We start from the raw sequence: 15307 nt of genomic DNA, 5'->3' as shown, positions 1-15307 counted from the left end.
TTTTGTGCACAATGTGCTTTTTTTCATTGTCTATTTTTTTGTTAGATCAAACTTGTAATTCGACCATGAACGGGGAAACTCATTTATCAGATTTCCATCTGCTGTTGTCGGACAGCACCTCATCCTCATCTCATTATGTGGGCCAGTTTAATAATAAAAGCCACATGAATGCACTGATTACCATGTAACACAATGACGTGTTCCTTATCTTTTTTTTGGAAAGTACTAACAGGTGCAGCACCTCAGAGGATGCATGAGCTTGGCGGAACTCCAGTTCGTCACCAGCGCCTAATGGCATGGGGCACACAGACGTGAGTCACTGCCATGCCGGCGATGCCCAAGAGCTCTGGGATCGTGGCAAAGACTGTGACGGCAGCATTGCAGGCCGGTCAGGCGCCGGGCCTAAACGGCGTAGACTGAGACGCACCCGTGAGAACGGGCGGGGCCTGGCAGGTTGCCCACGATGTCCCAGGCGTCCAGGTCGGGGTCGTACCTCTCGATGCTCTGCAGGTAGGTGCCCTTGGAGTAGGAGTACCCGCCTGCCACGTAGATGCAGCCGCCCATGACCACGGCGCCGCACTCCATCCGCCGCTCCTTCATGGCCGGCAGCTGCCGCCACTCGTCCCTATCGGGGTCGTAGCAGTCGGCGATGGTGGTCTGCCCGCCCACCAGGTACAGCTTGTTGTTCAGCGACACTGAGCAGAGGCCGTACTCTGAGGAATGTGGGGAGAACGTGAGAGATTAGCGTGTGGCGCAGGACTGCAGAATAGGATTGCAGAAAGGGGAAAAGCATTAAAAAAATTGTGAGAAAAGTGAAAGAGAAAAATGTAAAAATTCACAGATGATGAATATGAAGTAAATACATGAATCAGATGATGATGTCAAACTAAAATGAGCTTATGCTATTTTGTTGAGTTATGTGTGCTGTACTTGTTGTTAAATTACATTGTTACTATTTGTGATATCCCATTTAAAATAAGTGGATGGCTGGAATGTACCTGGGTGGGGGCTAATTGTAGCTATGCTCCACTCGTTGATGTCTGCCCTGTAGGTCTGAATTTTTTCATAGGTGCAGCTCCCTCTGTAGCCATAGTGACCCCCCGTCACGTAGATTGTGTCATGCAAGACACACGCGGTGGCATTTCCCACACCTTTGAAATACAGGAAAACAGCCATCAAATCAAATTAAAATGTCACAATCATGCTCATATACAGGATATAAACCTGCTACACAGTATGGAATACACATGCTTTTAATATATGCTTTAAATATAGATATGGACTTTTGTTATGACAAAAAATCTATTTGCAAGTCATTCCAAACAACCATTCACAGCCAATCCACAGGGAGAGTGGCCTTCACAGCCAGTGGGAGACACCCATGTGCAGTTACACTGGCAGGGTGGAGGAGTTGCATAGCACAGACAGCATTGGTTTAGTGTCACGTTAGAGACAGTCAGTATACCCTGGCACTATGGCCAGGTTCAGTAAAACTATTATTATTTCTCCAAAAAGTCAGAGCCAGTGGAGGTGTGGAGTATGAGAGAGTGTGTGTGTGTGTGTGTGTGTGTGTGTTCTGCACACAGTTCTGTTCTGATGACTATAAAAGAACAGCAGGCAGCGAACCACACTCTGTGTTATAAATATTTATCTGAGCTGAGTGCACGTGGTGTGTGTAACACCCCCTCCATTATGTGACTGCCCTGTTACCCTTCAGCTTCCTGCTCATGCTGGAGGCAGGAGGAGCAACAGTCACACGTCTCACAAACCGAAGTCAAACCTCCCCGTACCCGGGACAGCAGGGTGGCGTAGTGGTAAGGAGCAGAGCTCGTAACCAAAAGGTTGCTGGTTCTATTCCCTGCCAGGGCGCTGCTGTTGTATCCTTGGGCAATGTACTTAACCCACAATTGCCTCAATAAATATCCAGCTGTGTAAATGGATAAAATTGTAACCCACCATATGTAAGTCGCTCTAATCATGTAATGTAATGTAACCTTGGATCATGTCGGCCACAGGAAACCACTTCCTTTTCAGGGGGTCGTAGAATTCGGTTTCCCGCGCGGGAGCGCCCCCTCTGTACCCCCCGATGGCGTAGATGCAGCCGTGCAGGGCCACCGAGCAGTGGTAGTATCTGGCACTGAGCATGGGGCACCCCTCTGCCCACTCGTCCCGGTCGCTGTTGTAAATCCACACGGCGTCCAGCGCCTCGATGGTGTCCGTTCTGTAGCCCCCCGTCACGTAAATGTTGGGCCCCAGCAGGACCACGCTGTAGCTCTCCCTGGTGTGGTCCGGCATGTCCTTCCCACTCACCCAGGCGTCGGTGACCGGATCCCACACGTGGACCTCCGACAGCGGGTGCCAGTAGTAACCCCCGATGATGTACATGCTGGAGGTGGGCCTCTTGGAGGCTGCAGAGACCTCCCTGGAGCCAGGCTTCAGGGCTCGCGTGATCAGGGCCCGCACCTTCTTCTCGCTGCCCGGCAGACAGTGCCGCTGCACCTCCAGGGCGGCGGCGAGGTAGGCCTCGTCCAGCTCCAGCCGGACGCAGCGGAGCAGGTCGCCGATGCGGTCGGCGCGGGACGGCACGTCGTGGGCCACCCACCGGGCCACCGCCTCCAGCAGCACCTCCTCCCCGCGCACGTTGAGGTTCTCGGCGGACAGGACGGAGCAGAGCTTCTCGAAGCCCGCCTCCAGGAACTCCTCCTGCCGGGCGAGCTCCTCGAACCTGCAGCGCTGGGTGCGGGTGGCCTCGCGCTCCAGCGCCGGGCACAGGTGCAGCTCAGCGAAGGAGTGCATGCCCAGGCAGTTGTCCACGTCCAGGAAGCGGACGAGGAACTCCTCGCAGGCGCACTTGACGGCGCCGAACTGCAGCAGGTCGGCCGCCTCCAGCAGGCTCTGCACGTTGGCCTGCGTGATGCTCACCCTCGCCGTGTAGACGTAGTCCACCAGGGCGGACAGGACGTCGCCCTCCACGCCCGTCAGCGTCACCGCGTCACCCGACCGCTCCCGCATGTCCGCCGTGAACATGACCCTGAAGTAGGAGCTGCGGGCGGACAGCGCCGTCTTGTGGCAGCGGAATGTCTCCCCCGTGGCGCACTGCAGGGTGATGTCCGTGAACAGGCCGCCCACGTAGAACTCCCTCAGGGCGTCCAGGAGCTCCGTCGGGTGGTCAGCGTCGTAGAAATCATACGTGTAGCTCTCCTGCCCTTTAGCTGACATTGTCGCTGCAAGAATTTTTTTTGAAAGGTTAATATCATTACACATTTGCCACTTGTGTGATGTTTTCAATTACTGACTGACCTTTAGTGTTTAATGATTTGTGGCATTGTTACAGTATTATGCTATTACAGCACCCATGAAATAAACTACAGGTCTGGTGCTTTATCATTCTCCAGTTAGGCTATACATCAACCTGTTGGTTTAATTGTGTAGTGTAACAGTAATCAATAATGTGAACATAATTACAATTACCTAAATTTACTTTAAAATTAAAAAAGCACATTTAATACCAAACACTTGTACCCCTTACGGATGGAATTCAACTCTACACTGTGGACGAAATTTCCCATTGATTTACTTTACATAAATATACGTAGTTGGTATTAAGGCAACAAAATTAAACCTTGTTCGCAAAAGCAAGCAAAACATGTATCCAAAAGAGGCTATATATCTAAATATAATAACAAGAACTGACCTTTACACACATTTCAACAGGGCTTTTTATTGTAGGTATTCCATATTGTGATTATTTAGTTGGTCTACACAGCTACTACTGACAACGTTCTCCTCATCCACATTCTAAATCTATTATAACCATTGTCGTTATTATTGGTGTTAAATGCAACACGATTAATAATTAGTAGAATAAAATGCAAAAATCTCTTCGCAGCGTGCACGAATTCATTTCGTTCGCCACTGCACGACAAACTGGAGCGAACACAGCTAGGTGGCTAGATAATAGTCCTCGCCAAACAATAGCTCCACTCACCTGCTCAGTACATGGACATAACGCTTCTGGCAATAGTATTTTCGGAGCTGGAAAGGGAACAAAAAAGCACGCTGCAGTCCAGCTCGGTAGATTCCCAGGCGCACGGATTGTCCTGTCTCCGCTGACCCAGCCAGATGGACTCCAATTAGCTCTGAGAATGCGAGTACCGCTGTCCTATTTTGGTATCCGCGGAAGGCTGGAGCGGCGCTCAGCTGTCACCTCGCCTCCCCAGACCACGGGCAGCCCTTCGGATGATATTATCGGCCAGCCAGCAGAACAGGAGGCTGTGGCGAATCAACGCCATCGCTCGCGTCTCCCCCGGGGGACGCGCTCCGTGGCCATAGCGAGAGAAAGCGACAGGAGACAGACACAGCGCCGAATCACGTGCGGCGCTTCACATTAGAAACGTTGTGATTTGTGCTGCGTCCGATTCTAATTGCGGCAACCGCGCAACGAGCGTCAAAGACGAACATGCAATGCAATGTAATCATTCTGCAGAATAACGCATCAGTGAAGCACTAGGAAAACACAGCTGGCCAGTGATTCCCTGTAAACCGCACGCCGGTCTTTCCCTTTCGTTGCCATGGCATTTTCAGTCTAATCCTAATAAGGATTAAATTCATTGCATAATCTAACAGGAGACCTCTAGTGCCGAGGACTGGCTCAGCCTAGAATGAAACTGAAATTCCAATCTAAAAATCATTTTCAATTGTTTCATATCTGGTCTTCATTGCTCTTACAACAGCAAAGTTTAAGCATTGAGTGATAAAGGACCAATGATTCACTGACCACTGACTTTGTAACTCATCTGTTAATGACAAGGTTGCTGATCTCCTTGCTGTAACAGATTTTACATTGATCGTATTCATGTGATTGCAAACTAGTGTTATCTTCTACAGAAAATGAAATGAAAAAAGGTCAATAGTGTGTCAACAAGACAAACTATTTATTATAAATGTCTCCTGGTCAGCGTTTACACTTTTACACTAGTAATCAATATTGATTCTCAATATCTCAAAAAATATCTAGATATAGTTTTAAATACAGATACAATACGTGCTACACAGTATATAGTCACAAATATGAATGAGCCAGCCAGTCTCATAGTCCATGCTATGTAACAAGTAAAGACATCGTGCAGTCACACATAACCTAAGTCTGTGTGCGTAGTATGAACTAACTTTAAGTCCTTAGCAATGAGGAACAAAGGGAATGGATGAAAAAAGACATCAAGACTCTCCCCTTTCAGAATGGAAAATGTGATTCAGCTAACATAAAATGTTTATAATGACCACAGCATTGCTCTTAGTATTTAGTAAGATATATATAGGCTTCTTAAGCCATGGCGAATCCCAGAGCCAAATTCCAACAGTTTCACCTTTGATTCAAACATAAACATTCACAAACCAAGAACAATAAATGTGGAAGATTTTGTTTGGGCTGCCTATACTTATTATGAATGTATTAGATTCTAATAATTAATACATTTCGTGTCAATGTTTCCTCCAACCATTAAAATACAGATCCTTCTTGGATTTTGTCAGATAATGAATTCACTGTTAGTGGTCATCCTAATTTTAACAGGGAGACAAGAGGCTGAAGCACCCACCAGGGAAACAGCACAATGGAACAGTCCAAAATATTTAATGGTTGCCATGGAGACAAGAGCTGGTCTTAAAAGACATCAACAACAAGTACTATGTTACTGATACCTGGGTTCTGGACAGTCTAGTGGTAAGTTGTGGAATACTTATTTGGTTGGTTCATGCACTGAATACAACAAAAACGCAAAAGTTGCCTTGAATACATTGCACATGCAATTGATTTTCAAATGGTTTTATTAGGTTGAATGTGTGACCAACATTTTTACAAGCAGATTTAGTAAAAAAAAAAAAAGTAGTATTTTCTTGCATTAACAATCATTTAATTTCTATCTCAAACACGCTCCATAACTCAGACTAAGGGGAATGTTTATTAGTGAATTGTTAGCAGAGGCTGGTCCAAACGCTGAATGCCACGTTTAAAGGTGGGGTTTAAGGCATACGAGGGCAGGTCCCTCAGGTCTGCAGTGAAATCCCTCAGAGGTGTCTACAGGGAGAGCTGCACGGCTTCTTTCACCAGCGGCTTCAGGGTGCCCAGGTCCCTCAGGGGCGAGGAGAGCCCCACGCAGCACCACTGGTCCCCTCCGCGGGCCGCCGAGGCGCTGAACGACTCTACCGCCACGCCCGCGGCCGCCAGCACACCTGAGGGACGAGATGGAGGCGGAGCTGAGGAACTCACCCCGCCCGCTCTCACATAACACCGACCCCCAACCTTCACATCTGCCAGTCGGCGAGAGGGAGGAGCCTCAGGCTTTATTGTCAGTCACAGGTTTTAAAAAAAAAAACCCTCAGAGAGGAAGGGCAGCCAGATTCAGGGGAGGTAAATAACAGGATGGCAGAATGCCTGGAGGACATCAACATGCACACAAAGCTTGGTACACAGACGCAAGTCCACACATTTTGCTGGGTGCAATTAAATGCAACCTGATGCCTATGTGTTTGTCATGTGTGTAAATATACATAAGAGATACTCACCCATGCCTCTATCACTTAAAGTGAGACAAAGAAAGGACTGCAAGAGTTAACATCGGTAGTACAGTTCATAATATATTATAATCAAATATAGCAGACTGTCATCTAGCTATAGTACAACACATTGATCCTGTGACAAAAAGAGGGAGAAACTGGAATAGGGACAAATATTCTGTAGATGTATGCCAGCTACAGGAGAAGGCAGGGCTCATTCTAATGGACATTTGTTAAGCACTGCTTCAGGCCAGCTGAATGCCATCTCGCGTATGCCCTGACCTTTGTGGTCGGCCTGAACGTGGCTTTTCGTGTTCACCACCGAACAATCAAGCCAGGAGGAAGAATGGTCCCATTGTCTCTCCCAGGGTCATGCCCACGGGCAGAGGTCAAAGGTGAAGATACAGGAAGCGAGAGAAGAGGGCGGGGCTGTCTCACCAGTGACGTCGGGCAGGAGCTGGGGGTTGGCAGCGGCCTTGAAGAACAGCAGGTTCCCGAGAAGAGGGACAGGCTGTCGGAAGACGTTGCCATTCAGCTCCAGAAGGACGGGGACGTCCCCCTGGACCGAGCCAATAGCCTTCCAGCTGGACCCGTTGGTGGAGACCTCCACCACGCACGATCCCCGGGCCTGCCCTTGGCCTCCGTCGCCATGGTTTCTGGTGACCTGCAAGTCAAACATAAAAAGGCATCACGATCTCCACCCACACAACGGCCTGTCTTTGTGTTGTAGGCTTTGAAGGATAATATCAACCATCAATCATACGCTATTCATTGTATTACTGCATTTTTCTCAATATACAAATGAGTTACAGCCAACCAACAATGAATGCATGTTTGGTGCATGCGAGTACCACAAGAGACAAGCATCATACTAAGTGGGGCAAAAAAATAAGATTTATGAGTCAGCAGTGGTGTCTGGGCAAACAATGGCTTTCTGTTAAAACTAGCAGTTAAGAATGGCAGAGTTTCTATTTCACAAATCAGAGCGCTGATTTAAAAGTACAGTGGTTACAGTAGGTCATGCTGATGGAGAGTGCATTCTGTAGGAATAGCACACCGTGATTCCAGTCTCCTGAGCCAGAGTGAGGGCGTTGACCAGGTTAGGGCTGCTCCTGGAGCCATCCTTCAGCAATCCCACCACAACAGCTGAGCCCAGGAATCCAGAGGAATTCTTCAGGGATTCTCCTGTTTCAGAGCAAAATATTTAGTTGAAATTTTGTAGAATTCATTTAGACATTAAATGAAAGTAGTAAAATATGACTACATGATTTGCATTGCTTATAAAGAAACAGTCTCAATAAGGGAATATCCATACAGTTCTGAGATCATTTGTTCCCTATTGTTCTCAAAGCCCTTTAATTCATGCCCCATCCTGAAAAGAGCAAAATACACCATGACCACCAGGGGGAGACATTTAAACATCCATATTACAATTCAAGGTACCACTTTTTTAACATAGCACTTTTTTTTACAACAGAAAGGCATAACATAGTATTGAAATTTATATTGTTATTTTTTCAGTGCTGATATGAAAATTTGTGATCTTCAATGAACAGATACAAATGAATCCCCTGCACAGACTACTGTGACTACTCTGAATCACAGCTGCAATATGAACAGATTAACACCAGAGGGAGACATTTCACACAATCTGTGCATATCTAAAAGACTTCAACTACTTTGGCCTCAAAAGTTTAGGGTGGGACAAATTTCAGATATGTTTAGGGTTAAGCCTTTAAACCACATTTCTACATAAAATATCTGATGTCTAAAATTATAGGCAACATATTTGTGCTTTTAAATTTGTCTCTTGTTGCCGCCTTTTGTGCCGTTTGAAATTGTTGAAGTTTGCCGTTTGAAAGTGGATCGTATAAGTTGCCCTATAGGCTGTAATTGTACAAATCTGATAGTACTGCGTCCTCAAACAAACCTTGCTCTCAGCTGAGAACTCTCTCATTGTGGAACTATACACATCCTGTCCCCGTACTGTCGCTGTACTTACTGAATGCACTTTTGTAAGTCGCTTTGGATAAAAGCGTCTGCTAAATAAATAAATGTAAATGTAATGTAAATATTCAGATCTGTATAAATGCCACTGACAGAACCACACAGCCCCTCTGTGTTTATATTCCTTCAGTCAGAAAAAGCCTTTACCGAGGGTTGTGACCTGCACTTGACCATAGGGTTGTTTTGAAGTGGTGCATGACCTCAGCACCGAGCCCAGGGCCTCTCCCAGCTTGATCCACTGGTGGGACTCGGGGGAGAATGTACTGGCCAGCACCTGGGCGTTCACCTGGATTCACGCATCAAAAACAGACGCTACATCAAAAAATGCCAACAAGTTCATCACGCATACCAACATGGACTGGATCAATAAACACTGTTCCCTGCACTGTGTTCAATTCAACCAATCAGAGATGTCAGTTTACTTCTGGACCGATTCAACACTGATGTCGCAAAGAAACACAACCTGGAGGCACAGAGGCATCTCCACACACTGTTTAATTTTTTAGTTTAATTAAATGTGACCTGAGCCTATGTGCTTGTAATGTTAGAGACAAAGGAATGCTCAGCCATGCTTCAAGCACATTACAGTATGTATCATAAAGTGTGATACAGAAAGCACTACACTGAGTCTGAAACAATTATTTTAACACAAAGTCTTTTGTCAATGGCCTTGGGAGTTCAGTCCTGTGGCACACTGTGGTAAAGTGTAAAATTAACGTCAGGAAAATTTCCATTTTTTTCTGCCTGTGTGAATCTGCAAAGAACCTGGTCACATAGCTATAGGGGGTGAAGACTTTCCTATAAGGCTCACCGTAAAGCATGTTTTCCAGCTGTCCTTAATCACAGAACTGAGTGAAGGGGGTTACAGGAGTTCAGTGTACTGTGTAAAGTGCTAACTGAATGAATCAAGTGTGTAGGTGCTCAGGTGGAGAGGCTGGCTGGGTATGAGCCCCTCAGCACACAGACACGCAGAAACAGATGCTTACTTGTCAGCCTTACTTGTCAGCCTGGTAAAGGGTCACCCTGCTTTATTTTGGCCTTCTACACTATTAGGTATTCATGGTAAAGCCTCTGGGGCATGGCTTATCAGTGATAGGATGGCATTTCTGAGTCACCATCCAATCACAAAGGCTGCATATAGCCATTTCCCGCCTTTTTTGAACCCCTCCTGGAAGCGTGTGAACAACTACCAATCAGAGACCAGGTCTAAAATGTGAGCACGTCAGCAGCGTGACCCTTTCCGAGCGAGGCGTGTGAACCCGCAGTGCCAGCGGACTGGGCTGGTACTCACCGCCCCCACCAGGGCCTTGCCCTTCAGCATGTCGACGATCTGCAGGGCGATGTCCTGTCCGCAGCGCGCCTGTGCCTCCCGGGTGCTGGCCCCCAGGTGGGGGCAGCTGATCACGCAGGGGTGGTTCACCAAGGCGCGGTCCTTAGGCGGCTCCTGTTTCACATGGTGGAGAGGAGAGAGAGGACTCTGATAAATCCATGGAGCCAGAGTAGGCACATCCCTCTACACTGCTCCTAAATTCCACCTCACTGAAAACTATAACAACCCAGAAGCTTCTGGCCAGTCAGATAATTCCAGTCTGGAGAGACTAGCAGGTTTTTTTTAACGTTCAAAGTTGCCGACTGTACAAAAGCAGCCCAATTCATAAAGGATCTGGTGCAGGTGGTCGTGTGCCCTCACCTCAACAAACACGTCGAGACCGGCGCCTCCGCACTGGCCAGACTCCAGCGCCCTGAGCAGCGCGGCCTCGTCGATGATGCCCCCGCGGGCGCAGTTCACCACCTTCACTCCCCTCTTGCACTTGGCAAAAGAGGCATCGTTCAGCAGCCCTGAGGACGAGGAGGGACAGAGCAGACAAGGTCACATGCGGCTCAGAAACATGTTCTACAAAAGAACATTTCTGCTTTCCTTCTTCACTACACTATTCAACAATGTATTCATTGTCACGAGAAGAGAAAGGGCCAGGGGGCATGTGCCGAGCATAGCCTCAGTAATAGGACATGATGTCATAGGTTTGCTCTCAGGAGAAGCAGCAATGAACCACGGCAGGAAACGCAACTGCAAGGTGCAGTGAACTATTATGATGCCATCTGTTGCAGCCCGGGTCATGGGAGCAAAGTTCAGTCTGTGCCTGAGGGTGGGAAGGAGGTGAAGCATCTTTGAAGACTATTTTCTTTGAGGAAACAGCGCAGCTTCATGGAGACTTTTAGATATAAATGGCATTATGCTAAACAAAAATATACCTGAAAGAAATTAATGCAACATCAGCGTTGGCTTCTCCAACAATATGACCTAAGTAGAAATAAGAAATACGGGAGACCTCTATTAAGTAAAGTGCACCCAAAAAGGACACAAGAAACTGAGGTGCCATTTCTCTTCCTTCACAGGTTACCTGTTGGCGAGGGCTTCACACGTTACCTGTTGTGGAGGGCATTAGGGGGGTGTGCACAGTGATGTAATCACACTGAGGCCACAGCTCCTCCAGAGACATCTGCTCCACCCCCCAGGAGGCGGAGACTTCAGGGGGGGTGATGGGATCGTAGCCAATGGTCTGTCACAGACAAACAAACACGCAACAACATTTGCCAACTCATCTCAGCTATTACGCTGACACAGAGACGAACACCAATAGGTTCTGCCTGACCCTGTAACAGTGAGGGATTTCTCGGCTGAAGACCCGGCCTAAGCTCGATCCGGCACACTGACCTTCATTCCAAACGACTGCATCCTGGTGGCCACTTCCTTCCCGATCCGTCCGAGCCCAACTATTCCAAGAATTTTGCCGTACAGCTCCGCGCCCATGAACTGCAAAAGCGTTAAACCAACACTGGCAGAAGTCCCTCAGCAGCAGACCCAGACAGCCGTGGCAACATTCAGACCCCATCAGTCCAGACTCAGTGAGCGTAGCAAAGACCTAGAGCCTCAGGAATCTTAACGCTTTATCTGATTATTGTTCGGGGGATGATACAGTCAATCCCACATGCACCCCCCCATTTACCTTTTTACGATCCCAGTTCCCCGCCTTCATGGACATGGCCGCCTGTGGCACGTGCCTGAGGACAGAACGGAGCATCAGTCTGACTGCAGTTATAAATTTTAAATGGGGCGGTAGTGTAGCATAGTGGTATGTTGCAGGGCTTGTAACTGACAGGTTGCTGGATCGATTCTCAGCAGGGGCACTGCTGTTGTATCCTTAGGCAAGGTACTTAACCCGGAATTGCCTCAGCAAATATCCGGCTGTATAAATGGATACCATGTAAAAATTCAGCAGCTGCTAAATGCCAGTAATGTAATGCAGAGTGTATGTAGCGGCCCACACTTCCACAGAGTAATGACAGCGTCAGTGTGTCTTACCTGGAGAGACTCATTATTAGGGCACATGTCAGCTCCGCAGCACTGATAGTGTTGCCACTTGGAGTGCTAAAGGAAAGAAAATCATTTATACACACAGTACAGAGCAGTAGTGTTGAACCATCATACTCGAAGCTATTTCAAAGACTATTATTAGTTGTGAGGGATATCTTGGGAAAGGCAAAGACCAAGTTTATGGTAAAATACATAACTAGTTCGCAGCCTGCATCTATGCAGGAAAATCTTTTATCACTGAGCAACAAAGATATTATTTTAACTGTTATTTTAAAGCGACATAGTTCCCCCTTCCTTTGCATTGTGAAGTTTTGATTTCTTACTTCATGACGATAATGCCATTCTTTGTGGCTGCATTCACGTCCACGTTGTCAACGCCGGTCCCAGCTCTACCGATTATCTTGAGGCTGTCAGCCGCATTGATGATTTCGGCTGTTACTTTTGTAGCAGATCGAACAACAAGACCGTCATAGTCCTGTTTAGACAGAAATATAATAATAATATTATTATCATTATTAATAATAATAATGTTTCAGTATTGTCTGCACCTCTTTACGTGAACTCATAAAAAGTTACTTGGAATTAACAATTGTTAGTGCACCTAAGTATGTCAACATCAAAAGTTACCGTAATGGTTGTTAAGAGCTCAATTGTGCTAGTTACATAATTAAGCACACCACGCTAAACGTTGTGCCCATCGCGTGAGAGTTGGAAAATGACTGAGTGCGCCATTCCCAGTAAGTGAATTCAAACAGTGAATGACTCAAACAAATGCGAAGCCGTAGACTATGAATCAAATAGATAACAGCTATTTCAGTACAACGCAGTTCAGGTTGAGTTCAAGTTAAGTGATACAGCGAGTGATACGCTGGAGAGATTGTAAGCCTCCCCCTACTGTTGCATCAGACAGTCGATGTGGTGCAGGCGAGGTGCTCTGCACAAGTTCTAACAAGCTATACTTTAAAAATACAAATTTAAACAATTACTAAAGAAACCCTGCACACTCACAACTGCGAAAACCGAATTAATGCACTATCGAGTTAAGATGCCAGCCGCAAATGATTATTTTTTCACACGCGAAAACAATTGACTCCCATTTTGATTAAAGCATCACAACAAGCAAGATGTCTTGATTTTGCACAAGTGGGTTTACTTCTAAAAAGATTACACAAACGGTTAATTAAGTTGCCCGGCTCGTTCGATGTGGAAGAAATGCGTTAGCTAAGTTACAGACGCATTCGATGTAACTTTGACTTAAGTTTACCTTAATTTCAGCGACGAGCTCATCCTTGCTCATGTTTTGCCTTTCCGTGACCTGAATGCCATTTTCTTGCAGAATCTTCTTGCAGCAGGGATCGACACTTTCACTGATCAAAATCCGTCTGATGGAAACCGGGGCCATTTTGTTGCTCTTCTCAATAGAGGGGAGACAGCTTTCCGAATGAATGGGCACTCTCTTGCGTAACTTGCCTGACTCGCAAAAGACTGGGAAACGTCCTAGATTTTTGCCGAAGAGAACCTCACACGGGAGGGACAGCCCCTTGCCGGGAGTGAAAACTCCGCCTTCAAACTCGTGGAAGGTCCTTCCGCCGTGAAAACGCCACTTTGATCGCATCCTAAAACAGGATAAGTATATAACCTGTAAAACCAGAAATGCAAGCGCCACGGGAGCTGTTAAACATTTTAATTTCATGCAATAATTTACTTGCTCCCCGTTTACTTTCTCTCGCTCCTTATAATGACGCATTGCATAGCTTTTGACTAAACAGGCGACAGTGTAATTTGTTCATTGCTGAAGGCATATATTTCATTAAAAATAATGTACCATTTATTGTGATTAAATTTAAAAGACTGGCGTTATGTACTGTCTTCGAGATAATGCACAATGCAATGCCACAACAAATCATTTTTTTGTTACAGACAATACTCAAAAGAAGATGCGAGCTGACTCCTAACCCAGCCCAGTAATTCAGCGGGGACCAACCCGTTCGTTTCTTGCTTATGTTGATGTACACAAAATTATATATTACTACACGCCACAAAGGTTTTATGAATGAACATGGCCTATACTATAGGATCAGGCAGCTTACCCCTCAGTCAGATCAATATTACCAGCTGCTGATCTGTTGTCTTGGATTGTGTTGCTTGTTTTGTAGCCCCTCAACTAAATCTTGTAAGAGTGTGACAGACCCATTTAACTATCAAGTATTCAATACAGTATACATACCCCATCTATGTTTAATTCAGTCGCAACATATCTCTTAGTTTCTAACAGTTTTCTGACTTTATAAATATGGGGTAGAGATCCAACTTGGATCCTGTAAAGATGTTAACATAAAGGAAAGTAACTCAAGGAAAATGATGTCTGCTTGGTCATTGGCAGTATATTAACTAATGTCTTTATTCCTTCATATCTCTCATAATTTGATCTGCTAGTTTGAATTCGATGGCCATTATGATGTTATATTGGCCAGATTTTGTAGTGTGACTTCATCATGATTCAATCATTTGAACAGCAGACCCATTTTTCACATTTTTGCAGTGTTCTCTGAACGGCGTACCTTCATGGACATTCCTCCCATTCTGAAGATAGTTATTTTTCAAGTCCAAGACACCATACCTTCGAAGTGTAAAAAAGCTCTGCTTGTCCAGTACTCCATTAGATAAAACCAATGACTGCCTGACACTCAGAGGAGTCCAACCAAGTCATGCAGAAATAGTTAGATACGTTGCAGTGCAGAGGCCTTATCTGTATACCATGTTTTATTTCAGCAGCAGAAGATACGAATCGACAGAGACGAGAGGACTTAAGCCTTGAAAGAGTCTTACATTTTCCAGGGAAAACAGCAGATAAACACAAATTATAATAACATCTTTTTTCCTATCTCACGTAATTCCATCCTGCTTAAATTGCAAACACTCTTCAGTCAAAGCCTTTGACTGAGTGAAAACTTTTCATGACGGTATGTTACAGCTGAATTTGGCACACTTGTTTTTCCATGACCTGATGCATATGATGTGTTGAAGGCTGCAAACACCGATTAAATGGCTGCCAAATGTGTTTTTCGCACATCCTCTCTCCCTGTCCAATCTGACACATCCAGCAAACCTCTAGATGTGTGTTACTGGCTTTCTTGGCCTTTGGACCAAGGCCATGCACAACAGGTCTGTCAGACAGTTTATGCATTATTTTTGTACAAATCAATCAAATGAATATGCATATCGCTAAATTATCACCTCTAGCTGTACTCTTGCCCCTAGCCCAAAGTCACCAGAAATTCAGACTGAAAGCCTTGTGATTGCATGCAACCTATTCTTGCCATTGTTGTTCTGCACATTCAAAGGTATTACTTAAAATTCCGACTCCCA

The 15307-nt window shown here is 46.0% G+C and overlaps 2 protein-coding genes across 2 annotated transcripts; both read right to left on the bottom strand.

The window, feature by feature from the left end:
* Window positions 1-379: 379 nt before the first annotated feature.
* klhl23 (kelch-like family member 23) lies at window positions 380-4165 on the bottom strand. The gene is made up of 4 exons (XM_036545940.1): window positions 3989-4165; window positions 1995-3224; window positions 999-1151; window positions 380-713 (listed from the first exon to the last, which is right to left on the bottom strand). The coding sequence occupies exons 2-4, from the start codon at window positions 3217-3219 to the stop codon at window positions 403-405; spliced, it is 1689 nt and encodes a 562-aa protein (XP_036401833.1). The 5' UTR covers window positions 3220-3224; window positions 3989-4165; the 3' UTR covers window positions 380-402.
* A 1822-nt stretch (window positions 4166-5987) lies between these two features.
* On the bottom strand, window positions 5988-13419 carry phgdh (phosphoglycerate dehydrogenase). Its single transcript, XM_036545929.1, has 12 exons — window positions 13203-13419; window positions 12262-12413; window positions 11927-11992; window positions 11571-11625; window positions 11279-11377; window positions 10991-11123; window positions 10253-10401; window positions 9854-10006; window positions 8710-8848; window positions 7613-7740; window positions 6994-7219; window positions 5988-6231 (listed from the first exon to the last, which is right to left on the bottom strand). Exons 1-12 carry the CDS (start codon window positions 13338-13340, stop codon window positions 6077-6079), a joined length of 1593 nt encoding a protein of 530 aa, XP_036401822.1. The 5' UTR covers window positions 13341-13419; the 3' UTR covers window positions 5988-6076.
* Between the last annotated feature and the right edge of the window lie 1888 nt (window positions 13420-15307).

The sequence above is a fragment of the Megalops cyprinoides genome, chromosome 14 (assembly GCF_013368585.1).
Source record: "Megalops cyprinoides isolate fMegCyp1 chromosome 14, fMegCyp1.pri, whole genome shotgun sequence".
NCBI lineage: Eukaryota > Metazoa > Chordata > Actinopteri > Elopiformes > Megalopidae > Megalops > Megalops cyprinoides.
The sequence above is the reverse complement of the archived record's forward strand: the minus strand, read 5'-3'. Positions and strand labels throughout refer to the sequence as shown.

Excerpts from the sequence above, each read along its gene's own strand:
- klhl23 (XM_036545940.1), bottom strand. The coding sequence starts at position 3,219 with ATGTCAGCTAAAGGGCAGGAGAGCTACACGTATGATTTCTACGACGCT. Across the intron at positions 1,152-1,994 it reads TGTGGCCGACATGATCCAAG|GTGTGGGAAATGCCACCGCG; the intron begins GTTACATTACAT and ends TGTATTTCAAAG. Across the intron at positions 714-998 it reads TACAATTAGCCCCCACCCAG|AGTACGGCCTCTGCTCAGTG; the intron begins GTACATTCCAGC and ends CACATTCCTCAG.
- phgdh (XM_036545929.1), bottom strand. The coding sequence starts at position 13,340 with ATGGCCCCGGTTTCCATCAGACGGATTTTGATCAGTGAAAGTGTCGAT. Across the intron at positions 12,414-13,202 it reads AGCTCGTCGCTGAAATTAAG|GACTATGACGGTCTTGTTGT; the intron begins GTAAACTTAAGT and ends CTGTCTAAACAG. Across the intron at positions 11,993-12,261 it reads AATGGCATTATCGTCATGAA|CACTCCAAGTGGCAACACTA; the intron begins GTAAGAAATCAA and ends TCTTTCCTTTAG.